A 20,676-nucleotide genomic window follows, 5' to 3' on the forward strand; every position below is an offset into this window, starting at 1 on the left:
AAGGTTGGAACTAGATGGAAAGATGTGGTCTCCAAGTGTATCCGATGCCACTTCCAACCACTGCTTTTGTTTTATGCAAACCCAGATGGCACAGCAGTTTCCACTGAAGATGCGCTCAAGCAGGTCATCAACTGGTCACATCATAAATCCGTTGCAGAAAATACAGGTAATTGTTTAAAAGTTCTTTTTAGTGTTTTTCTGTTATCACAATCACACTAGGAATACTAATATACTGAATATGAAATGAATGTTGAGGATAATCTCAAAATTTAGTTTCAGTAAAGTGGAGTTCAGGAAAATTCTAATACTTAGAGTTAGTCTTTATACAGAAACCTTTCCTCATCTGTGGCCTCAGAAGCACTTCAGCAGCCACCCACGACTATGGTCACACAAACACAGGAGGGGATACTTGGCTGGTAGCTCTTACTAGCAGTAAATATTGAGATTTAAAGTGAGTTAGTACACTGGAAAAGTCCAAAGCAGCGAGGCCATTTTTGAATGCCTTACAAAGCATGTAGAAGTCCTTAAAAGATGTCAGTCCTCTAAGTTTTTAAGTAATTTTCTCTATATTATTAAAAATGTCTGAAAAGATGATTCAAATTTCTCTTCTGCTGGTGGAGAGGAGGAAGGGGATTATACATTTTTGTTGGTCTTTTTAAGGATGTGAAAAGCCCTCAATTCATAAGTTGGAGAATTCAAAAGAAAATGGATTTGGTGATCAGACAAAACAGAGAGAAAATCAAAAATTTCAAGCAGATAGTATTTCATCATTTAATCGGAGCCACATTCAAACAAGTGGCAGTAGAGGAACAGGTATGTATTTAAATTGTCATTTTTACATTGTCCTTGAATAGTTAAGCTTCCCCCTCTCTTCATAGTTAAGCTTCCCTCTTTCTTCACTTACTGAATCTGTAATTCTTGTTAAGGACCAAGAGGAGAGTCCTTAACTAGCTTTCCTTGGCCATGAAGAGAAAATAAAAAGTAGAAACAAAATTTTGTATTTTGACTTAAGCATTTCTCCGAGACCTATAGTTTTATTTGAACAGTTTGACGCAACTAGTGTTTGAGTTTCTCCATGCACTCAAGGCTGCACATAGTAGGGTGGAGGCAACCTGGACTGTCACCAGAGAAAGCTGTGATATGGCCTTTCTTCAAGGAGTTAATTGTTAACTTGTAGAGGAAAAACATTTAGTTAATAATTTGGCTCATATGCCAAAATTAAATGTAATATTAGTGAATGCAACAGAAGTTTGAAGTTACTATAGTTGTAGTTTATTTTTAACCTCATTTTTATTCAACTCTCTCTTGTTATTATCATTCCACAACTTTAATTTTCACAATCCAAGATCTGTGATTAGGGTCCAACATGAAACAGTCACAGCATGATGTACAGTTATGGTTTAGAAATATGCAAAACTCTAATCGGGTGGACGTTGAGGATGATATTGTAAGGAACTTTTAAATATATTAATGAAATAATGTCTAACTCTAAAAGTAACCCATTTAATCAAGGGTGATAAGATTCAGAATTAACAATTACCATTTACGATAAATGCTTTTAGAAGTTCTTAATGGAACTTTTTCCATTTTATGTATTATTGATACTCTTAGATTAAGCCATTATCTATTTTTCAAAGATACCTACTTTTACTAGAAACTGTGTATGTGTTTAAGAACAGAAACACTGGAGCCAGGCAATTTGTGTTAATAATCCTGGTTCTACATGTACAAGCTATGTGAACTTGGGCGAGTTCTTAACTTCTCTGTGCCTCTGTTTCCGAATCCAAAATGAAGATAGTAATTGTACCCACCTCAGAGAAGTATTGATAAATGAGTTTAGACACTTAGAATAGTGCCTGACACATACTAACCACTCAGTTACCTTTAGCTCTCATTATTTCAAGAAAAGTACTCTTATTTTCCTTTACATTCGCTGTAGAGCTATACATGAAGTTTTAAAACACAGCTTGCACCTCTAGTGTCAGCATAAATCACATTGAGTTTTTAGTTAAGCATAAAAATGATTTCATTGTATAGTTTAACTGTATTTTGTTAATATATAGCATCTTAAATTTTAATATAGTTCAGTTTGTACTTTTATTGAGCAATTTGAAAAATGATCTGTATCATTATTAAAGAATGGTTTCTTTTACAGTTAAGTCAAGTCACAATGATCAAAGGGAAAAAATAAAAGACATTTCCAGAGAATGTGCTCTAAAAGCCATTGAACAGAAAAACTTACTTTCCTCACAAAGGAAAGATTTGGAAAGGGGACAAAGAAAAGATTTGGGCAGACATAGAGGTAACTTAAGAACTTAACAGCATTCATTGGAAAAGGGGCAGCTAAAATCTTATTTTAAAGCTAAGTTTTATAATTTAATACAATTTAATATAATTTCTGTATATGTTATATATATTTATTTAGATATTATGTATCTTAGTATGATTTCTTTAATATACCTATTAAACCTATAAATGTAAAGTTTTCCTAGTTCTTATTCAATTCTAGCCTGGAATACTTGTGTTTTTTATGTTTCAACTTTAAACTATAAATTCAATTCACCCATATGGTACATTCAAATAATAAGGAAGGTTATAAAATTAAGTGAAAAGAACTTCTTTTCCTACAACCCTTGACCTTCACTCTGTTCCACTGTTAATAGTTTCCAGTTCATTATGAGCATGTCTTACTTTTTATGGTTTTATGCTCTTTTCTTTATGGACATAGCATAAGTTAACTGATATTGCTAGACTTTAGAACTTGATTTAAGATTCTTGCTGCAGTGAAATCCTTTCACAGGTACTTTTTGCATACAGCCATTAGCATAAAATTCTTTCAGAATAATTGCTGGGTTTAGGTTATGTTTATTTATTTTCAACTTTGGTAGGTGTGGCACAGTTGTCCTCCTAAAATACTTGACAGTCTGCACTCCCACCAACAATGATTAGATTCTGTTTCCAGCAGCAATTGGTTTAATAAATTTTAAATCTTTACCAATATAATAGGTGGGAAATATTTTTATTTTTATGGTTTTTATTAATTATGAATGAGATAGAATAGTTTTTTTTAATTGCTTTAATTATCTTATGATCTACTTTAGAGATCATTTTTTAAAATCATTATATAACCATTTATGTTATGATTTACTTATTACTGTTTAACATTTCTTCTCAAACAAGGTATTTGGCTTGTGACTAAAAAGTGGCTCTGAAGAGTAGTTCATTTGTATCTTTATTTGCATATTTATTTTTAAAGATTTGGTTGATGAAGACCTTCCACATTTCAAGTCTGGATCACATCCTGCCCCAAATGGCTTTAGACAATATGGGAATCCACATCTATATCCTAGTCAAGGAAAAGGACCGTGTAAGCATGACCGAATTGCCCATCAGAGTCGAGCTTCTGCACAAACATTAAGTTCAAGTAAATCCCAGATTCTTGCTTCAGGAGAGAAAATAACTGGCAAATTTAAGAGTGACAGTGGTACTGGATATGATACAGACAGTAGCCAAGATTCTAGGGATAAAGGAAGCAGCTGTAATGGCAGCACTAAAAGCCGAAACCGAGGTTGGAAACCTATGAGAGAAACATTAAATGTCGATAGTATTTTTAATGAAAGTGAAAAAAGGCAACATAGTCCAAGACATAAATCAAATATTAGTAACAAATCTAAATATAGCAAAGATCAGAGTTTTAACAATTGTCCAAAAGAGAATCCAAAGCAAAAATGTTTAATGACTATATATGAAGATGAAATGAAGCAGGAAACAGGAAGCAGGAGTTCCCTTGAATTTAATGGAAAAGGAGCAGAGAAAAATAAAGCCCTCAAAGAAACTAAAGTTCATGGTGACAACTGGCAGATGCAAAGGACAGAGTCTGGATATGAAAGCAGTGATCATATCAGTAATGGCTCTGCTAATTTGGACTCACCTGTTATTGATGGAAATGGTACAGTGATGGATATCAGTGGTGTTAAAGAAACCGCATCCTTCAGGTAATACACAAGTTATGTGAATGATTTCCCCCCACCATTCTCTCTTTTTAGTTATTTGAAGTAATTTTCAAAGGTTGGGGTCAGTTAAATGAAAAGGAAAGAGCTTGAGCTCAGAGTAACCTGGGATATTGCAGGTTATTTGATATATCAAGTTTCTATTTTTAATAGTTATTTCTTGATTGCAAAATAACAACTGTTTTTTTGGGGGAAATTTAGAAAGTAAAATACATTATCATTGTTGCCACTAAAAACTATTGATGTATGTGTACTACAGGTTTTAAACCATAGATTTAAATTAGTGTATCTCAGTCATTAAGCTGATTGTTTAATTCTTCAACCTAGTTGAATGTTCAATGTTCATTATCCCATTTCTAACATCTGTAACTCAGAACTGGGGTTATTTTCTTCTGTCACAACCCAGTTCCATGAAAGAGATATTTTTCCTTTAGCAAGTATTAAAGAATACAGCCAAATAACTAAGTTTATGTTCAATTAATTCTTAATTAATTCTGAAATCATTTATTATATTACTGTTAGCAGTCTATTTGCACTTCTCTGTGTAACCTCTAAAACATGTCCGCCACTTAGGTCAATTTAGCCACTATTTCTGCTCTTAATCGATCTAAAACATCTTAATTTGATGTTAGCTCGTGTTTTATTACATTCATTATTGAAAAGCCAGATTTGCAAAAAGCGACCGCTCATGTTTTACCGAAATAATCACTGTAATAAAGACTTGGGAAGCTTTTGTACTTCGCAGGGTAATTTCATAATACTTCTTCGAAAGGGGTAGCCTAGGGTATTAGAAAGATCAGAACTTTGTAATCAGATAGGCTTGGATTTTAATTATTGCGCAAATTAATTTGACTTTCACAGCCTTAATCTCCTATTGTGAAATGAGGATAATAACTCCTTTTAAGTATTGTTGTGTGATGTAAATTAATAATGTACATTAATCCCCTAGAACAGCACATGGTATATAATAATTGTTTAACAAATGTTATTTCCTTTCTTTTTCTTAGGGTAAACTAAATAATAATCCATTATAGCTGATGTGTTTGGTGTGTGTTTTATTCTATTTTCTAGCAACCAGATTAAGACAAGCAATCTAAACATAGATCGTATGAACTATACCTCCCAACAGAGCAAAAACTGCTTGGAAGGTAAAAATTTTATTTAAATATATTATCATAGTAGCAGTAAAGAATAAATCATGGTATTACGAGTAAAGAAGCTAAGGACAGTCCTGTTACTGGTAAGTTTATGAGTAATGAGGATGGAAGCTGGGAGAGTTTATGCTTGAAGTCTTAAAAGATGGGAATAGCTACTTCAGGGAATAGGAAAAAGGGGAAGTGTGTCAGTCAGGCTAGGCTAGGTTCTGGGCTGTGCAGTGGTAACAACTTGAAAATCTCCGTGTCTTGGTACAAGATTGTTTCTTGCTCACAGCACGTGTCCTGTGAATGTCAGCATGAAGTCTCTTCCTAGTAATCACTCAGGGCCTGAGGCTAATGGGACTCCATCTCTACCAGTACTTCTCTGATCATTGCAGGACTGGAGGGAGAGGAGATTGAAGGAGACACAACATAGAGAATCACGTGTAAGCTCTTAAAGCTTTCAACCCAGAAGTGATAAATGTGCTTCCACTCACATCTGACTGGCCAAGGCAAGTCTTAACAGCCAGGCCTAATTTCAAAGAGGGTGGAAAAGGGTAGTTTGCTGGTGCACTGCAATATGTATGAACAGTCCTAATGTCTACCACAGGCGTTAAGGACAGATGGAAAAATTGATAAACAGCCTGCTAGAAAAGTTCACTTTGGAAACAATAAATATGTAATGGTGTGACATTATTATAGGTGATTTGTTAGCAACACATAGCAGCCCAGAAGCAAAGAAAATTAGATGTTTGTATACAGAATTCGGCATTGTTACTCAGAGGTTATACCTGAAGGATTTGGGGAACAGGGAACAAGGAAAATGATGAGCAAGGGGATTATTGAGGTTGGAGTCAAAGTCATTGTCTTCAAATTTTAGAATTCAGAGGATTAGAAGGGCTATAATTTTTCACGATAAAAAACAGCCATGAAGAACACATTTTAAAGTTTGTTTTTAGTCTTTATCATCCTTAAGGCTTTTGTGGAGATTATTTTTTACGTTGCAGATATTGAATATGATTAAATGTTTAATTATTTTGTTTTCATCAAATGGTATAATATCAGAAGGAAACACTTATATTAAGGAAATAACCTTCCTTTCCCATATAAAATGTCTCGCCTGTTTAAAAAATCTGATAAAAGTCTGGTAACCACGTATTACAGGAAACAGTAAAAGGCTGGCCAGAAATCAACAGCAGAAGTCAGTAAAAACTGAACAATAACTGCAAGTTCAGTGCTCTTTATAAAATGATGCTTGCTTCCTGATATTAATAAAAACACAAGGTCATAGAAATTTCGATGGTTAGGAGTGCATTGCTATAATAGCTTTATTCTGGGTTTCCCCACTTAATATGAAATAGTATGTATGTAGCCAATTAAAACTAATTTTTTTTTTATTGTGGTAAAATACAGACCACAGAATTTGTCATTCTAACCATTTTTAAGTTACAATTGTCTGATATTAAGTACATGCGCATTGTTTTGCCACCATCACTACCATCTATCTCCGTAATTCTTTCATCTCAAATGAAACTGTACCCTTTAAACAACTCCCCATTTCCCCCTCCCGTGGCCCCTGCAACCTCCGTTCTACTTTCTGTCTCTTTGAATTTGACTACTCTAGGTACCTCATATAAGTGAAATCATGCAGTATTTGTCTTTTTGAGACTGGCTTATTTCACTTAGCACAACGTCTTCAGTGTTCACCCATGTATCAGAATTTCATTCCTTTTAAGGCTGAATAATATTACATTATATGATGTAACACATTTTGTTTATTCATTCATCTGTTGATGGACATTCGGGTTGTTTCTACCTTTTGGCTATTGTATATAATGCCCCTATGTATATTAGTGTACAAATATCTGAAATCCCTGCTTTCAGTTCTTTTGAGTATATACCCAGAAGCACAATTGCTGGATCCTGTGGCAATTCTCTGTTTAGTTTTTTGAGGAACCACCATTCTGTTTTCCACAGCAGCTGCACTATTTTACATTTCCACCAGCAGTGCAGAGGTTCCAAGTTCTTCACATCCTCACCAATACTTGTTATTTTCTGGGGTGCTTTTTGGAGAATTGCCATCCTAATGGGTGTGAAGTGGTATCTTGTGGTTTTATGTACCCCACGTTTTATTTAACTACATAAATTGCATTACATTAAAATTATTTCTTATTTAATAAACTTCAAAACCTACCATAGTTCTTTAAGCTAGTGTTTGCTTAGGGAAACTTTATTAATGTTCATGCCTTATGGTATCTGTATGTGTATTTCCCTCCCCTAGTCTTTGACTGAGAACATGTTAAAGTGGGTATAGGATTTTTTTTTCCAAGCTAAAAACTGGCCCTGCATGGATTTTTCCCTTTTTTTCAGTAAGGCACAGTTTAATTTTTTGTGGCTTGGTATGACTTTCTTGGATTTCTCCTACTTCTTAATTATAAAATGGGGGTACACTTACATTATTGACCTGAAGAATCACTTTCTATCCATAGGTAAAAGACTTTTACAAAGTTAAGAAACCTTAGAAATTTTTTTATTTTCATATTTTGTTTGACATTTAAGTCAGCTTTCAGTATTAGTCTGTACAAGTTTATGTGATGGTAGAGAACTTAAAATCTATAACAATGCCATTGTAATTATCTCACTGATAGTTTTTCATTGATAGAGACACTATATAACCTGTTATATTTATGGATTCTGCTGCAAACAAACATACCTACACTGCCTAAAGCTAATTATTTGGGAACATTGTCGAAATTCCACAATGCCACTTAGATTATTTTAGCTCCTCTTTTAAAAATGGGTCACTAATGGGGAGAATGTCAAATGCCTTAAATTACATTCAAAACAGAAGAAATGACATGTTCAAAAGCACATGGTCAGGAGAAACTATCACATATTGGAAGAATACAGCTAGTTTGTTATATGCAAGGCTGGAATGCCTACATGGAAATTGTGAGATGATGGTTAGAGGATAGAGAGAAGCCAAAGCATGATGAAACTTTTATGCTATTTTTAAATCCTAAAAAGTAAATGGAAAGGCACCTAAGGACAAGGAGAGTAGCGTACTCCAGTTTGCATTTAGAAAGGACTCTTTGGTGGCAGTGTAGGGGGTGAATTTGGAGCAGTGGGAGAAAAATTATTTAGATGAATACTTTAATAGCCTAGGAGAGAAAAGATGAGGGTATAAACTAAGGCAGTATCAATGTCAAGAAAGAAGATTTGAGAGATTATAAGAATGTGTGGACAGTGGAGTCACTTTCTGTGACAGATGTGCACAGTGGGGGAAAAGGAGAAAGCTGGGGGTGGCCGTATTTGGGTCTTACATAAGTGGATTCACCATTTACCAAATGGAGGAATATAGGAAGAAGGGACAAATTTTGGGGGTGAGAGAGGATGGCAAATATATTTTTGGATTTGTTTGGTTTGTCATCTAGGTAAGTAGATTAGTTAGGAACAAATATCTGGAATGCAGGAAAGATTATGTATTGGTAGCCATCAACATATATGGGAATTGAATGCGGTAGACATGGACAACATCATGCAGGAAAATGGGAGATTTCAGGGAAAAAAAATAGACAAAGGAAGAAACATGGGGTTTGCTGACTAAAAGAGATGAGCTAAGAGTAGAGAGAAGGAGCAACTTTGGAAAAGAGTGAGGAGTAGCTGGAAAGTATGAGAAAATACAGGAGAGGGAGTTACCACACGGAAACTGGGAAAATGGAGAGCTTCAAAAAGAAAAGTGACCCCAGATTAAGCAGAATAAGGATTAAAAAGTCCAAGTTTGGTTTAGCAATTAGTAAGTCCTTAGTGACCTAGTAAAAGCAGTATTAGAGGAACATTAGAATAGAAGGAACATTAGAATAGAAGCAAGACTGAGGTAGAACTGAAGTGTTTAGAAGTAAAGGGCCATGATGTTTGTAACTTACTCCCAAATGGTTTAGAAAAAGAAGTGGGGTAAAATGTTAATAATAGGTGAATCTGAGTAAAGGATATGCAGGTAGGTATATCTTTCAACTTCTCTGAACTTTTTGAAATTATTAAAAGTTTTTTGAAAAAAGGTTACAGTAGAATAAAAAGTAAATAAATGCACATGTCTGTCAAAAACCCTTGCTGTGAATAGTAAAGAAGCCCTACCTAAAGGAGAAAAATGAAACCAAGAGCTTAGTTTTGCATTTATGTTACAGAGGGTAAGGAACTAATGATGTACAGAGGATGAGAAAGGTGTGAAGATAAGAATAGAACAGAACAGTAATTAATGGAATAAGATCTCTGGAGGTAGAGTGAGAATGGAACAAGGAAGGCTTTGAATTAAGGGAGTAGTAGTTTTTCTGTAATGGGAGAGATAAAGGTGAGTGTCGGTACCATTCAGTGTGTATTGTGTTAGATGAGTCAGTTGAAGGAGTTCATACCTAATGGACCCTTTTCTCTATGGAGTAAGGTTATCTACTGAAATAAATACGTGTTAGGATATTTATAGATTGTAAATAACAAATCACAGAGGAATTACTAGGTCTTTCAAAAAACTTTTGCCATTTACTTTGGGGTCTGTAATACTTGGCTTAATCTCAGTTAATCATAGAAGTCAGGGTTTTAGTTCAAGATGAGAATCTTGATCTTGCAAATGACAAGGAAGAGTGAAAGAAGTTAATCAGTGGTCAGAAAAATCTGTTAATTCCCTTAATTCTTATTGTAAAAAAATCTGTACCTCCATTATGTTAAGTGAAATATACTACCCTTAATGTTGTTAAGTCCTAAAATTAGTAAATGAAAAAAATTTTATTGCAAGAGTTTATTCGTATACATAAGTTTATTTCATCTAAGGTGTTTTTTGCAAACTCCAGAGTATATTCATTTAGAAAGTATATCTGAAGAATCAGGTACTTTTAACAGTTGGTTTTGTTTCTGTGCATACTAAATTTATTTTCTCTAAGAGTTTCATAGACCATTGAGAGGCAGTTGCTGTGGCCCAGCACCACCAAAGGTTTATATGTTTTTTAAAACCATAAACTTTCAGTATTGAAATTTAATTTGTAGCAAAATAGCATTATTTTCTCTTTCTTTAAATTATAATCCCAGTGAGGAAAGAAGTTACTGACTCTTGCCTTTTTATTTTGTATCATCCCCAAATTTAGTATCTGATAGGGTAGATTATTACCTATTAAAGTATCTCTCTGTTCCTCTTGGCATGTAGTAAATTTAGCCAGAAATATTTATATAGTTAAAGTTTTGTGATTTTTTTTCCTAAAGTATTCAAATTTTGCTTAACTCTCTTTTTATAGTAAATCAGGTCATTGATTAGGTTATTGCTCTTGAATGTTTAGACTTTGTAATTGCAGTATTATTATCATAGTCTGAAATCTTCCTATACAACAAGAATGAGGATTACAGTGTCTAGACTAGCAGTTTGGTTTTCTTGCTATGTAAGTCTGTTTTAAATCTAGGTCACCTTTTCGGATTAAGTATATATATTTTGATTTCTTGACTATTGGGCTTTAGGTTTTTTGTATACAGTACCAAAATTAGCATTATTAATTAAAGCTTCTTGCCTTGATGTTGAAGTATTTTCTGTGCCAAGTGTTAAAATCTGACTATCTTACATTTGCAAAGAACCTGAAACCAAAATTCCCAGTAAAGACACGTGGATGTCTATGTCAGCAGAAGAGAAAAATAACACATCTATTTTTAAGTTAGTTGGAATTCTGAAGTCAAACCACTTGGTTGAATGCCTGCCATAGTGATATTAAAATTTCAAACATATTTATAAAACCTCTGCTGCCTCCTGCTGACCATTGCGTGGATACTTTAATAAAAGTAAAGAAATCTTTAAGAATTAAGTATTTACTTTTTTTTGTATTTGTGAATATTAAACTTGAAGTTATGGATAAGTTAAAAAGTAAATAAACATTCCAAAGTTAAAATCACAGTGGGTGGGAAATTATAATGTAACTTTAACTTACAAATTTTTCAGACTTTAAAGGTTGAAAAATAATCAAGATTCTTTCTGATATTACTTTTTTTTTTTTTAGTCATAAAGTAGCTATCAGAGAGGCTTAGTTTTTTTTTTTAACAACCATTTTTAAAATTGAAGTATAATTAATTTATAATGTGTTAGTTTCAGGGGTACAGCAAAGTGATTCAGTTATACATGTATATATATATCTATTCTTTTCCAGCTTCTTTTCCATTATAGGTTATTACAAGATGCTGAGTAGAGTTCCCTGTGCTGTACAGCAGGTCCCCGTAGTTTATCTATCTCACGTATAGTAGTGTGTGTATGTTAATCCCAAACTCTTTAATTTACTTCCCTCCCCCACCCTCTGCTTTCCCCTTTGGCAACCATAAGTTTGTTTTCTATGTCTGTGAGTCTGTCTGTTTTGTAAATAAGTTCATTTGTGTCATTTTTTTAGATTCCACATATAAGTGATATCATATGATATTTGTTTTTCTCTGTCTGACGTACTTCACTTAAGAGGGAGGCTTAGTTTTTGAGCCTCAGGCAGTATGTCAAGGTTACAGGGTCATAAGACTCTCTGTGATATATTGCCTTTTATTTTTATTTATTTATTTTTTATTCAAACAGAAAGCCACAAAAATTATAATCATCCTCATCAGTTCACTCAGTCCCATGTAATTAATTTTTTTTTCATCTTGATCTTTTGTTAGCACTTTTATGAATTCATCAGTTTTCCATTAGAGTTCTGAAAATGCTTATTCATTCAGTTCAGCAGTATAGTCAGTGACCAGAAACCTGTACTTGTCAAGAGTCTTTTCCATGAATTCCTTGAAGATGAAACCCTTTTATAGGAACATTTTTGCAAAAGCATCAGAGTACACCCAGAACTGTCTGTAAATGACAAAAGACTTAAAAATGACCACAGTTAAAGATTTGATGAAAGTTCATAATAATGCAATTGACAAGGAAATTTAGTTATTTCTGAGATATACATTTTAAAGTAATAACTAGAATTATGACTTATAACATTATACCAGAACATTTAAGAATTTTAGAAATTTCATGTAATGTCTGAAACATTTATATTAACGTATTTCCATACAAATAACCCAAAGAAAGTTTAGTATTAGTTGTTTTTATTTTGTTTGTTTTATTTTTATACTGCAGGTTCTTATTAGTCAACAGTTTTATACACATTAGTGTATACATGTCAATCCCAATCGCCCAATTCATGCCTTTTATTTTTGAGACTTTATTAGTATGGCACTTGGTAGATATAGAAATAGGTTGGCGGAGGGGAAGGTAAGAAGAATTTGTCTCAGTTTATACTTACTTTGTCCTGGATCAGTGAGTTGGGAATATGGTGGACGGTGTGGGGGTGATTTAAAAGAAGAAAAAACAGTGTGTTTTTCATTTTTATTGGGAGCTGCCATTTACTGTGTGAGCAATATGGCATATAGGGTATTAATTTCTCATGTATATTACATTACTCTTCCTTGGAAATTACTTCTAAGATTTAACTTGCAGAGCCATATAATAACCAATATAGATTTTTAAAATAGGGTAATATTTAGATGTTATGATCAACTATAGGTTCCAGTTGAATTTTGAGTGACAGGGTAGTTTTAAAAAATGTACCTAGAACATCAATTTAGAGATAAAAAGGCATCTAAGATAAAGTTATCTGTTATTGTTTAAAAAATAAAAGTTGCTTTTTTAATAACTTGATTTTGTTTTCTTTGCAATCTTCAGTTCACAGATTTGGTGTACAGTAGACTAGAAGCATGAGAATGAGAGGAAACTGAAATAAATTAACATGATGAAAAGGTCAACTAAAAATAAGGGAAAATACAGAAAAATTTACTGGAATTGTACAGAAGTATAGGCGATGAATTGACTATTCAAGCTAATGCCATATATTTTGGTATCTTCTGTGGGCATCAGCACGTTAAAGTATATCCTGTTATTTGATGTTCATACTAATGGCCTAATTTCATCAGAAGGAGATTCTGTATAATGACCTTGTGTTTTAGGCATACGTGAAAGAGAGCCTGCAGGTAGTAGAAAGAGCACTGGCTTTGCAGTTAATCCTGGGTTTGCTTGAGTGTTGCCACTGAACCACCTATATGGCATTGGTTAGGTCACTTCATTTCCCTAAGTCTCAATTCCTTGGTTATAAAAAGGGAAGTTTTACAGAATAGTTGTGACTCAGATTTTAAAAAGACACTTATTTGCAATCAACTGGAACAGCTGTTTTCAAAAGGTATTGAGGACCTCAGATAGCTTTTGTTGCTATATCTATTAAGATTCGCTGTATTAGGCATTAAAACTGAAAATCTTAAATATTTTATTTATTCATTTAAAGAATGAATAAATCCTTTACTCACACATGATTTTGAAACATCCATGTATCCTCATTTGGAAAATATTGGTTTGCTAAATTATGCAAGTCTTCCAAATGTTGATACATTTATTTTATTTTATTTTTTTTGATAACTTTATACCTACAATGCTTCTTGTTTCAAACTGATTTTTTTTTGAACTTTTGAATTTTATTTTATTTATTTTTTTATACAGCAGGTTCTTATTAGTCATCAGTTTTATACACATCAGTGTATACATGTCAATCCCAATCGCCTAATTCAGCACACCACCATCCCCACCCCCCTACCGGTTTCCCCCCTTGGTGTCCATACATTTGTTCTCTACATCTGTGTCTCCACTTCTGCCCTGCAAACCAGTTCATCTGCACCATTTTTCTAGGTTCCACATACATGTGTTAATATACGATATTTGTTTTTCTCTTTCTGACTTACTTCACTCTGTATGACACTCTCTAGATCCATCCACGTCTCAACAAATGACTCCATTTCGTTCCTTTTTATGGCGGAGTAATATTCCATTGTATATATGTACCACGTCTTCTTTATCCATTCGTCTGTCATTGGGCATTTAGGTTGCTCCCATGACCTGGCTATTGTAAATAGTGCTGCAATGAACATTGGGGTGCATGTGTCTTTTTGAATTATGGTTTTCTCTGGGTATATGCCCAGTAGTGGGATTGCTGGGTCATATGGTAATTCTATTTTTAGTTTTTTAAGGAACCTCCATACTGTTCTCCATAGTGGCTGTATCAATTTACATTCCCACCAGCAGTGCAAGAGGGTTCCCTTTTCTCCACACCCTCTCCAGCATTTGTTGTTTGTAGATTTTCTGCTGATGCCCATTCTAACTGGTGTGAGGTGACACCTCATTGTAGTTTTTGTTTGCATTTCTCTAATAATTAGTGATGTTGAGCATCTTTTCATGTGCTTCTTGGCCATCTGTATGTCTTCTTTGGAGAAATGTCTATTTAGGTCTTCTGCCCATTTTTGGATTGGGTTGTTTGTTTCTTTAATATTGAGCTGCATGAGCTGTTCACATATTTTGGAGATTAATCCTTTGTCCGTTAATTCGTTTGCAAACATTTTCTCCCATTCTGAGGGTTGTCTTTTCACCTTGTTTATGGTTTCCTTTGCTGTGCAAAAGCTTTTAAGTTTCATTAGGTCCCATGCGTTTATTTTTGTTTTTATTACCGTTACTCTAGGAGGTGGATCAAAAAAGTTCTTGCTGTGATTCATGTCAAAGAGTGTTCTTCCTATGTTTTCCTCTAAGAGTTTTATAGTGTCTGGTCTTACATTTAGGTCTCTAATACATTTTGAATTTATTTTTGTGTATGGTGTTAGGGAGTGTTCTAATTTCATTCTTTTAGATGTAGCTGTCCAGTTTTCCCAGCACCACTTATTGAAGAGACTGTCTTTTCTCCATTGTATATCCTTGCCTCCTTTGTCATAGATTAGTTGACCATAGGTGCGTGGGTTTATCCCTGGGCTTTCTATCTTGTTCCATTGATCTATGTTTCTGTTTTTGTTCCAGTACCATATTGTTGATTACTGTAGCTTTTTAGTATAGTCTGAAGTCAGGGAGTCTGATTCCTCCAGCTCTGTTTTTTTCCCTCAAGACTGCTTTGGCTATTCGGGGTCTTTTGTGTCTCCATACAAATTTTAAGATGATTTGTTCTAGTTCCGTAAAAAATGCCATTGGTAATTTGATAGGGATTGCATTGACTCTGTAGATTGCTTTGGGTAGTGTAGTCATTTTCACAATATTGATTCTTCCAGTCCAAGAACATGGTATATCTCTCCATCTGTTGGTATCATCTTTAATTTCTTTCATCAGTGTCTTATAGTTTTCTGCATACAGGTCTTTTGTCTCCCTAGGTAGGTTTATTCCTAGGTATTTTATTCTTTTTTTTGCAATGGTAAATGGGAGTGTTTCCTTAATTTCTCTTTCAGATTTTTCATCATTACTGTATAGGAATGCAAGAGATTTCCTTGGATTAATTTTGTATCCTGCAACTTTACCAAATTCATTGATTAGCTCTAGTAGTTTTCTGGTGGCATCTTTAGGATTCTCTATGTATAGTATCATGTCATCTGCAAACAGTGACAGTTTTACTTCTTCTTTTCCAATTTGTATTCCTTTTATTTCTTTTTCTTCTCTGATTGCTGTGGCTAGGACTTCCCAAACTGTGTTGAATAATAGTGGTGAGAGTGGAGATCCTTGTCTCGTTCCTGATCTTACAGAAAATGCTTTCAGTTTTTCACCATTGAGAATGATGTTTGCTGTGGGTTTGTCATATATGGCCTTTATTATGTTGAGGTAGGTTCCCTCTATGCCCACTTTCTGGAGAGTTTTTATCGTAAATGGGTGTTGAATTTTGTCAAAAGCTTTTTCTGCATCTATTGAGATGATCATATGGTTTTTATTCTTCAGTTTGTTAATGTGGTGTATCACATTAATTTATTTGCATATATTGAAGAATCCTTGCATCCCTGGGATAAATCCCACTTGATCGTGGTGTATGATCCTTTTAATGTGTTGTTGGATTCTGTTTGCTAGTATTTTGTTGAGGATTTTTGCATCTATATTCATCAGTGATATTGGTCTGTAATTTTCTTTTTTTGTAGTATCTTTGTCTGGTTTTGGTATCAGGGTGATAGTGGCCTCGTAGAATGAGTTTGGGAGTGTTCCTTCCTCTGCAGTTTTTTGGAAGAGTTTGAGAAGGATGGGTGTTAACTCTTCTCTAAATATTTGATAGAATTCACCTGTGAAGCCATCTGGTCCTGGACTTTTGTTTCTTGGAAGATTTTTGATTACAGTTTCAATTTCATTACTTGTGATTGGTCTCTTCATATTTTCTATTTTTTCCTGGTGCAGTCTTGGAAGGTTATACCTTTCTAAGAATCTGTCCATTTCTTCCAGGTTGTCCATTTTGTTGGCATAGAGTTGCTTGTAGTAGTCTTTTAGGATGCTTTGTATTTCTGCAGTGTCTTTTGTAGCTTCTCCTTTTTCATTTTTAACTTTATTGATTTGAGTCCTCTCCCTCTTTTTTCTTGATGAGTCTTGCTAATGGTGTATCAATTTTGTTTTTCTTCTCAAAGAACCAGCTTTTATTGATCTTTACTTTTGTTTTCTTTGTTTCTATGTCATTTATTTCTGCTCTGATCTTTATGATTCCTTCTACTAACTTTGGGTTTTGTTTGTTCTTTTGCTCTAGTTCCTTTAGGTGTAAGGTTAGGTTGTTTATTTGAGATTTTTCTTGTTTCTTGAGGTAGGCTTGCATAGCTATGAACTTCCCTCTTAGAACTGCTTTTGCTGCATCCCATAGGTTTTGGATTGTCGTGTTTTCATTGTTATTTGTCTCTAGGTATTTTTTATTTCCTCTTTGATTTCTTCAGTGATCTCTTGGTTATTTAGTAACGTATTGTTTAGCCTCCATGTGTATGTTTTTTTTACATTTTTTCCCCTGTAATTCATTTCTAATCTCATAGCGTTGTGGTCAGAAAAGATGCTTGATATGATTTCAATTTTCTTAAATTTACTGAAGCTTGATTTGTGACCCAAGACGTGATCTATCCTGGAGAATGTTCCGTGCGCATTTGAGAAGAAAGTGTAATCTGCTGTTTTTGGATGGAATGTCCTATAAATATTAATTAAATCTATCTGGTCTATTGTGTCATTTAAAGCTTCTGTTTCCTTATTTATTTTCATTTTGGATGATCTGTCCATTGGTGTAAGTGAGGTGTTAACGTCCCCCACTATGACTGTTTTACTGTCAATTTCCTGTTTTATAGCTGTTAGCATTTGCCTTATGTATTGAGGTGCTCCTATGTTGGGTGCATATATATTTATAATTGTTATATCTTCTTCTTGGATTGATCCCTTGATCATTATGTAGTGTTCTTCCTTGTCTCTTGTAACATTCTTTATTTTAAAGTCTATTTTATCTGATATGAGTATTGCTGCTCCAGCTTTCTTTTGATTTCCATTTGCATGGAATATCTTTTTCCATCCCCTCACCTTCAGTCTGTATGTGTCCCTAGGTCTGAAGTGGTCTCTTGTAGACTGCATATATATGGGTCTTGTTTTTGTATCCATTCAGCAAGCCTGTGTCTTTTGGTTGGAGCATTTAATCCATTCACGTTTAAGATAATTATTGATATATATGTTCTTGTGACCATTTTCTTAATTGTTTTGGGTTTGTTTTCGTAGGTCCTTTTCTTCTCTTGTGTTTCCCACTTAGAGAAGTTCCTTTAGCATTTGTTGTAGAGCTGGTTTGGTGGTGCTGAATTCTCTTAGCTTTTGCTTGTCTGTAAAGCTTTTGATTTCTCCATTGAATCTGAATGAGATCCTTGCCGGGTAGAGTAATCTTGGTTGTAGATTCTTCCCTTTCATCACTTTAAGTATATCATGCCACTCCCTTCTGGCTTGTAGAGTTTCTGCTGAGAAATCAGCTGTTAACCTTATGGGAGTTCCCTTGTATGTTATTTGTCGTTTTTCCCTTGCTGCGTTCAATAGTTTTTCTTTGTCTTTAATATTTGCCAGTTTGATTACTGTGTGTCTCGGCGTGTTTCTCCGTAGGTTTATCCTGTATGGGACTCTCTGTGCTTCCTGGACTTGGGTGGCTATTTTCTTTCCCATGTTAGGGAAGTTTTCGACTATAATCTCTTCAAATATTTTCTCGGGTCCTTTCTCTCTGTCTTCTCCTTCTGGGACACCTATAATGCGAATGTTATTGCATTTAATGTTGTCTCAGAGACCTCTTAGGCTGTCTTTATTTTCATTCTTTTTTCTTTATTCTGTTCTGTAGCAGTGAATGCCACCATTCTGTCTTCCAGGTCCCTTATCCGGATACATTTCTTTATATATCTTTTTTTTTTTGGCTGTGTCATGCCACACGCAGGATCTTAGTTCCCAAACCACTCCCTGAAGTGGGAGTGAGGAATCTTAACCACTGGACTGCCAGGCAAATCCCATTTCTCTCTGTATATATATTTTTAAAGAACACATTTTAAAATATCACCACAGATATTATTGGAAGTCTTCATAATTATTGGAAAACTACAAAACTCATGGTGGTAAATACAAGTTTCCCAAAACTCTTACTTTCATCTAAAAGGTTAAATGTTATCATTGGCAATAAATACTGCCAGTTGTTTTATTCGAAGTGGCAGGTTCACTTCTTTTATTTTCAAGAAAATTTCTGCCAAATACCCAAGTCTGAATAACTGAAGTTCGTTCATTGTCTTTTCAAGTAAAAAGGTGTTCAATTGTAAAGATTAAATGAAATAATTATTATCAGCTTCTTACAACTTGAGTAAGCAGTCAATAAATGGAAGCTAGTTAGTGGTGGGATAACATTTTATGTTATCATAATACCCTCCCACCCATTTTAATTCAGTTGATGTTCCTAATATTTGTGAGGTTGGTAAAATAGATATCGGCATCTCATTACGTAAAGGCAGAAACCTAGACTGTAAGGTGGTATAAGTTTGTAAAGTTGGTTTTAGGAATATAAAGTTACCAACCAATAAGCTGTGAATCCAAACTTCAACTCAAGCCATCTGTCTCCAAATGTAGGATTTTCCCACCATTTTATCAGTAAAGAGTAAACGGAAGCACAGCTCCACACGACCCATCTAGAATAACACTTTTCAGGGATTGCTGACATTTTCAAGAGATAATAAATTGAGGAAAGAGCCATTGATTTTGTATAAAGGGTTCAGGAAAGAGGTATTATTTGAGCTGAGGCTTGAAGAATTAGTTTTCATCTGTTAATTTGGAAGAGAATTACCTGATTATAGAAAATCTTTTGTAAATTATGGAGAAGTATAGAGGGAGTAAATTCTAAAAGATCACGTAAATAATTTTTTCTCATTCCCTTCTTCAGGCTTTAGAAAAGAACTCAAGAACCTGGAAGTAGCCTATAAATCTTATGAGTCCCACCCAGAATCACATCTACAAATAAAGAATCCTTTGATAAAAAGGTAATCCTAGCTATTTGTAGTACTAAAATGTTTTAAATTAAATGCATGTATTATAGGAACTCTTTATCAGAAAGGCATACTACCTATCACTACTCTGAAAGCAATGGGTCTAGAGCAGGGGTCCCCAAGCCCCGGGCTGCAGACTGATACTGGAACCGGGCCGCACAGCAGGAGGTGAGTGGCGGCCCAGTGAGCAAAGATTCATCTGCCTCTCGCCATTGCTCGCATTACCGCGTGAACCACACCGCCCCCTCCCGAGTCAATGCAAAAATTGTCTTCCACGAAACTGGTCCCTGGTGCCAAAAAAGGTTGGAGACTGCTGGTCTAGAGTATTATGATGCATGTTTTATTGGGGATCATTAAAAGGATGTAAACCTTAATGATAGGGGGCCTACAAAGTACCTTGTACAATATATGATTGTTTGTTTTAATCCTCACAGCATTCTTTTGAGATGTATGGTATTTTACAAAAGAGAAAATTTGGGGCTTAGATTAAGTAATTTGGCCAAAGCAACGGAGTGGAGATTTGAATATATCTCTTATCTACTTAGCAGAGCCTCAGCTCTTTTCATCTTTGTGTTCTAATTGAATTTTATGCAATTCACATGAGAAAAATAATCATATGAAGATAAATAATTTGCAATGTGATATCATTTTTCGTCACCTTAGAAGTTAACTATTACTTAAATAAAGGTAGTCTTTGATTAACTAAATTATTTTTAATTAGTATACTATCCTTATAGCATTATATATCAAAATTAAAGTACCTCTATTGCTATAAACTTTGGGTGGGAAGTGTTTTAGAATATTGAATTGTTTGCTAGTAACATTTTTCTTAAGTCTGTGCTACATTTTATCACAATAAATGTAATTTCAGTGTTTTTAAGTTGAATTTTTTTTTTTTTTTGGGCTGCACCGTGTGGCTTGTGGCATCTTAGTTGCCCAACCAGGGATTGAACCTGGGCCTGAGCAGTGAAAGCGCCGAGTCCTAACCACTGGACTGCCAGGGAATTCTCTGAAATTTGCTTTTTTAATTATACTTCTAGTTATAAATCTGATCTTGGTAATGACGGATGTTTCTGATAAACATTTATGTATTCTGGCATAAAGATTTTGGATTCAGAGAGTGTAAATTGTTAATGGTTGCAAATATCTTTCCATTTCTGCTATGTTACACAAATAACATAAGTGCTGTATTGGGAAGTTAA

At 34.3% G+C, this 20,676-nt stretch overlaps 1 protein-coding gene across 1 annotated transcript in view; it reads left to right on the plus strand.

Moving 5' to 3' along the window:
• USP53 (ubiquitin specific peptidase 53) overlaps positions 1-20,676 on the plus strand; it is a 76,758-nt gene that overhangs the window by 53,040 nt on the left and 3,042 nt on the right. Inside the window, exons 11-16 of the mRNA XM_082389612.1 lie at positions 4-166; positions 661-813; positions 2,156-2,302; positions 3,257-3,995; positions 5,082-5,158; positions 19,372-19,468. Of these exons, the coding sequence (XP_082245738.1) occupies positions 4-166; positions 661-813; positions 2,156-2,302; positions 3,257-3,995; positions 5,082-5,158; positions 19,372-19,468 (1,376 nt within the window). The remainder of the gene's footprint in view (positions 1-3; positions 167-660; positions 814-2,155; positions 2,303-3,256; positions 3,996-5,081; positions 5,159-19,371; positions 19,469-20,676) is intronic.

The sequence above is a fragment of the Balaenoptera borealis genome (genome assembly GCF_965194805.1).
Source record: "Balaenoptera borealis genome assembly, chromosome: 4".
Lineage (NCBI taxonomy): Eukaryota > Metazoa > Chordata > Mammalia > Artiodactyla > Balaenopteridae > Balaenoptera > Balaenoptera borealis.